This window comes from Merops nubicus, unplaced genomic scaffold (assembly GCF_000691845.1).
Source record: "Merops nubicus isolate BGI_N331 unplaced genomic scaffold, ASM69184v1 scaffold52351, whole genome shotgun sequence".
NCBI lineage: Eukaryota > Metazoa > Chordata > Aves > Coraciiformes > Meropidae > Merops > Merops nubicus.
The window spans coordinates 1,387-6,582 of NW_008588742.1; the positions used below are offsets into that span (position 1 = coordinate 1,387).

Below are 5,196 nucleotides of genomic sequence, written 5' to 3' on the forward strand. Positions count from 1 at the left end.
TTGCCTCTTGCCCTGTCCCTTGTTCCTTGTGCCTTGGGACCACAGCCCGATCCCCCCCTGGCTCCAGGCCCCTGTCAGGAGCTGTGCAGAGCCAGAAGGTCTCCCCTGAGCCTCCTTTGCTCCAGGCTCAGCACCCCCAGCTCCCTCAGCTGCTCCTCCCCACACTTGGGCTCTGGACCCTTCCCCAGCAGCTTCGTTGCCCTTCTCTGGCCACGCTCCAGCCCCTCAAGGTCCTTGTTGGAGTGAGGGGCCCCCAAAACTGCCCCCGGGGGTGGTCAGAGGTGTCCCCAGCAGGTACTTACTGTGTGAGAAGCGCTGGGTGATGGGGGTGCCGGGGTAGGGGTAAGTGCGGCTCTCCCACTGGATGTTTCCCTCTTGCACTGCTTTGATAAAGCCATGATAACACTGATGGGCCACACCTAGGGGGAAAAAAGACAACGTCAGCCAAATTTGGGGGAGGTTGGGAACACAGCGTGCCTGCAGAGCTGCACAAGCAGCCTGCCAGCAGTCACACAGAACCCCTGAGCTCAGGCTGTCAACAGGCCGGTGGGAAGTGGGAGGATTAAAGGGAATAAGGACCAGAGTCTGTAAATGTGGGAAACCAGCAGAGTTCCCTGAACTGATTCATGACATTTCTGATACCTGTCTGCTTCAGCTTGGGAATTTGAAGCCTCTGGGAAAGGTAAAGCAGGGGAGATGGCTTCACAGAGCTGGTTTTCAGCTTTCTCTGCTGTGACATCAGCTTGTTGTCCCCTCAGCACAGCCCAGAGCAGCTGCTGCCCTTCCCTCAGTGCATGTTACAGGATAAACAATGGGCTGTCATGCGCTTTTAAGAGGGTGCTGCACAGGAATCCAAAATATGAGAGGAGATATCAGTGATAAAGTTAATGTGTCTTAGGGGAAAACAGAATGACAGGATTGCTCTGGTTGGCAAAGACCTTCAAGATCATTGAGTCCAAGGGTTCCCCCAGCACTGCCAGGTCCCCACTGCCCCGTGTCCCTCACACCACATCTCCACGGCTTGGAAACCCCTCCAGGGGTGGGGACTCCACCACTGCCCTGGGCAGCCTGGCACAGCCCTGGGCAACCCTCTTGAGGCTGTTTCCTCTTCTTGTGTCCAATCTCAACCTCCCCTGGGGCAACTTGAGGCTGTTTCCTCTTGTCCTGTTGCTTGTTTCTTGGGAGAAGAGCCCGACCCCCAGCTGGCTCCAGCCTCTTGTCAAGGAGCTGTCAAGAACCAGCAGGTCTCCCCTCAAATATTCCTCCCTGGCCACGCTGAGGAGCAGCTCTGGCTGAGAACAGCTCCTCCGTGGAGCAACCCAGCCCCAGAGCTGCCACTAACTCTGTGTATGGAGCACACGTGCCCCTGTTTGTGCTGAGAGGGGCCAGATGCTGCTCCCCGTGGACAGAAAACGTTCTGGAGAAGATTGAGGACTGCAGGAGCTCAGCAGATGGTTGGTGGCACCCACCACAGCTCTCACACTGAGGATGCCACAACCTGCCAAGAGTTTTATTTCCCTTCAGGATTTGCTTCCTGAAAGCCCCGTGCCAGGAACACCCCCAGCAAGAAATCACACTCTGGGATAGAAAGCAGGAAGGTTTAAGTTTTGTTGTTTAAAAATGAGCACTAAAAAGCCCAGGGTCCTCCAGCAGCTGCTCCCTGAGAGTCCTGTGGGGAATGTGATCTCAACTATAGGATCTCAGGGCAGATGTATCCTGAGAAACAGGAAAAATTCCCCCGAAGAAAACAAATGCAGTGTTTACCTCGAGTGACCTCTGCCTCAGGCCTGCAGGCTGGCAACTGAACTGCTCTTTTTATTTTGGCTGGAATTGCCACAAAAATGGCACTGCTGCCCAGCACCACTCATCCCCCTGAGCTGTGAGACTTGGACAGCTCACCCCAGCCTCAGGCTGCTCCTCCCTCCCCCTCCACTCCAGGGATGTTTCCCACAGTCTCTTTTGGGGTGAATCACCAGGTGTTTGGGCATTCCAGCTGCATCCTTTGCATCTCTTGGGGCTCTTTCAGGAACAAGCATGTGTGAGAAAGTGCAGCCCAGCAGTGACCCCAGGGACACTTGGAAATAAAACCCCAACCTTCCAACAGGCCCATGGGCTGCTGCTGGCCCAAAATTATCCAAAAAGAGTAATTCTGGGCAGTGGTCACTGCTGAAGGAGTTGTGGTTTTTGGTTTTTTTTTTTCAATCTCCAGCCTGTTGAATTCTAGGCAAGGCAGCAAACTCCTGGAATCTGAGCAAGGCTTCCACACGTGCACAAGTCCACAAATGAGACATCACCCCACGTGTCTGCCAAAGGCATTTCTCCCCTGACACCCTCTCCACGTTCTCCAGGAGGAACAAGTTCCCCTCGTGCAGCAGCGTGCCTCATTTCCTACTGATTTACCTGTGGTCTCCCCTTCAGCTGCTTGGTTTTTAACAAAGCTTGTAACCAAACCCTCCACCCCTGACAGAAATGGAACAGAAATCATCCAAAAAAAACACTGAAGCAGGTTGCTTGGCTTGTATCCTCAGCCAAATTTGACCCACCTATTTGTTGTATGGGATCTACCCAGCATTAAAATATCCCCATAAGGCTTTGCAATGAATGCTGCAGAGGCAGAGGGAAGTATCTGTATCTCAGGGCTACTCTTTCAGGAAGTCTGAATATGTAGATGTGGTTTAATGTAGATTTTATATCCTGCTTATCTTCAGCAGAGCTGTAGGAGCCACGCAGGGCTTTGCTTCCAGCTTTGGGAGGGCTCATTACCAGGCAAGAGGCAAATGAAGTGTAATTACAGCCAAGTTAGACACAGGATGACACCAATGGGGGCTGCTGGGTGGGGGAGAGAAGGTCAATGGTGCAAGGGGAGAGTTCAAAAGCAGCATGAGAGGCTCTGTCAGGGGGAGGTTTGGGGGAGTTTCACTCTTTGAAACTACAAAACAGGCCGAGGGGCTCAATCCTGCCCCACTATTGGCACTGCCTTGAGCACAGCGAGCAGCCCAAGGGCTGGAGCTGTTTTTTGGTGCTTTGAGGAAGCTGAATTTCTCCAGTTGGAGGGGAAAGCACCAGCAAAACAAAGCCAAGAGCAGCTGGGACCCAAAGCCAGGCTCCCACAACGAACCCGACACGCTCTCCTGCCAGCCACTTGTACCTTTGATGAGTCGATACCACTGTTTGCAGACAAGGGCAGCAGTTTTGTGCTCCTGATAAGGCGAAAGGAAGGAGAGAATATATTCCAAAACCTCTTCTGGGAGCTCCACCATGGATCTGTTGTGCCTGGTCTCCTCCAGCTCCAGCTCGGCGTGGGGCTCGTCGTCCTGTTCCATCAGCCCTTCGGCCGCGGCGTCTTCGGGATCCACGGCCATGAACCCATCATCATCACTGTCTGAGGAGCTGGCCATGGCATTCCACTTCACGGCTGCCAGGGGGGGAGCAAAGAAAACACAGGGAGGTCAAAAAGATAATGAAGAGCATCAAAAAATTCATCTGCCAGCGGCGGAGGGCGCAGCAAAGGTCGGTGTCTTTGTTAAATACCTGCCCCCGGGTCTGAGCGGGTGGAGGTGAGGAAACAGCCCCCCAGGATTTATTGCTGGTGAAAGGTTAGAATAGTGAATCCTTCTCTGCAGCTATCCAGGACATCTCAAGTATAAGGTAACGTGCTGATGACAGAAATACACCACGAAATAAATCCAGCCTAACGAGCGGCTCGGGCCGGTTTGGCCAGTGGGACAAACCCCTGCTCCTCACTGCAGGATGGATCCTGCACCCTGTGTCCTCAAACCCAGCAGGATGATGGCACGAGGACCTTCTTTCCCAAAACCAGCAATCCCAGATTCCCTTTTTATCCTTCCCTGGGTTGCACCATAGACCCCAGCCAGGGCAAGCTCTGAGCTCTGGTGTCGCTCAGCGCCGAGTTTCTCCCGATGCTGCCCAGGCAGCCCCAGCTCCCAAACCCCCCGGGGTGGTGGGATGAGGCTCATTGCATTCCACAGGACAAATCCCACCTGTGCTGAGCCCAGGAAGCAAACCTGCTCCTCAGGAGGGAAGACATGACAGGACTTTTTGCCCAACATACTCATATTTAAGGGTATAGTAGATTATTTTTACCAAACTTTCGATAGCAAAGAAAATACATCCAGAAGGGATTGAAATTAGGAACTATGAGGAACAAACCAAGCTGTTGAAGCTTCCAGGGATGCAAACTATTCTCTCTTCCCCAGCTAAACCCAGGGTTTTCCCATCCTGGCAGCCATGGGAATAGACTAGTGGAGATGAAAAGCTTGCCATGACAACTCATTCACACTCAGAGAAATGACATTCAACAGCATTACTCTGCTTTTGTCGGGTTCCCCCCGATACGGCAGCCTCAGGAAATCCACGGGGCTGTCAATCTCTGGGAGAAACCACGCCAAAACAAAACTCAGAGTGAAACTGAGCAGCTGCTCGGCGTGTTTTCCCACGTCAGAAATCCCTCTCAGAGTCAATGTTATGACAGAGAAAAGGCTGAACCCCCAACGCTGTGACACGGGAGCTGCTGCCAACCCGGCGCATTACGCAGCAGAAAACACAAATTCCCCAAGATGAAGGAATGGGAAGCTGGGAAAAAAAAAAGAAGTGGAGCTGTGCTGAAAAAAAACATAATTAAAAAAGAGAGGGTTGGGTGTTTTCCAAGCAAAAGAAGCTATGGCTGTGAGGCTCACGTGCTGATTTCCATCTCCACACAGCAAGGCAGGGAGCCAAAGCGGCAGGGACCTCGGAACGTGGTTTTGGTTGAGCCAGGGAGGTCAAAGGAAGGAGGGTTGGTCCCTGTCTCACAGTTTGGGAAAAACCAGGGGGAAGAACATCCACCCAGGTGGAGCAGAAGGCGTTTCACACCCTGAAACTGGGCTAGAAAGCCAAACTGAAGCTCATTTGCACCCAGGTCAGGGACAACGGGACACCCGTGGGTGACAACGTCGAACATAAGCTGCAGCTCGACAGGTTCACACAAGACATCTGGTGTGTGATTGAGGTGGGGAAGCAAAGACCATGTGTTTCCCAACAGTTTTTATTCACCCTCTAAATCCTGTCCAAACCCTGCTGGAGAAGTCAGCTGAAAAGGCTCTGCTGTCATTCAGTGAGACCTGGACAGGCTGGAGAGAGTTGAATGGAGGGGAACCTCATGAAGTACAACAAGGGTGAGTGCAGGTCCTGCCCCCA

At 52.8% G+C, this 5,196-nt stretch overlaps 1 protein-coding gene across 1 annotated transcript; it reads right to left on the reverse strand.

Annotated features, from left to right (window-relative positions):
* Positions 1–302: 302 nt before the first annotated feature.
* FBXO42 (F-box protein 42) lies at positions 303–3,398 on the reverse strand (the record flags this gene model as incomplete). Its single annotated transcript, XM_008949332.1, has 2 exons — positions 3,149–3,398; positions 303–419 (listed from the first exon to the last, which is right to left on the reverse strand). Coding segments are annotated over exons 1-2 (367 nt in total), but the record flags the coding sequence as incomplete, so codon positions are not given.
* Positions 3,399–5,196: the final 1,798 nt, after the last annotated feature.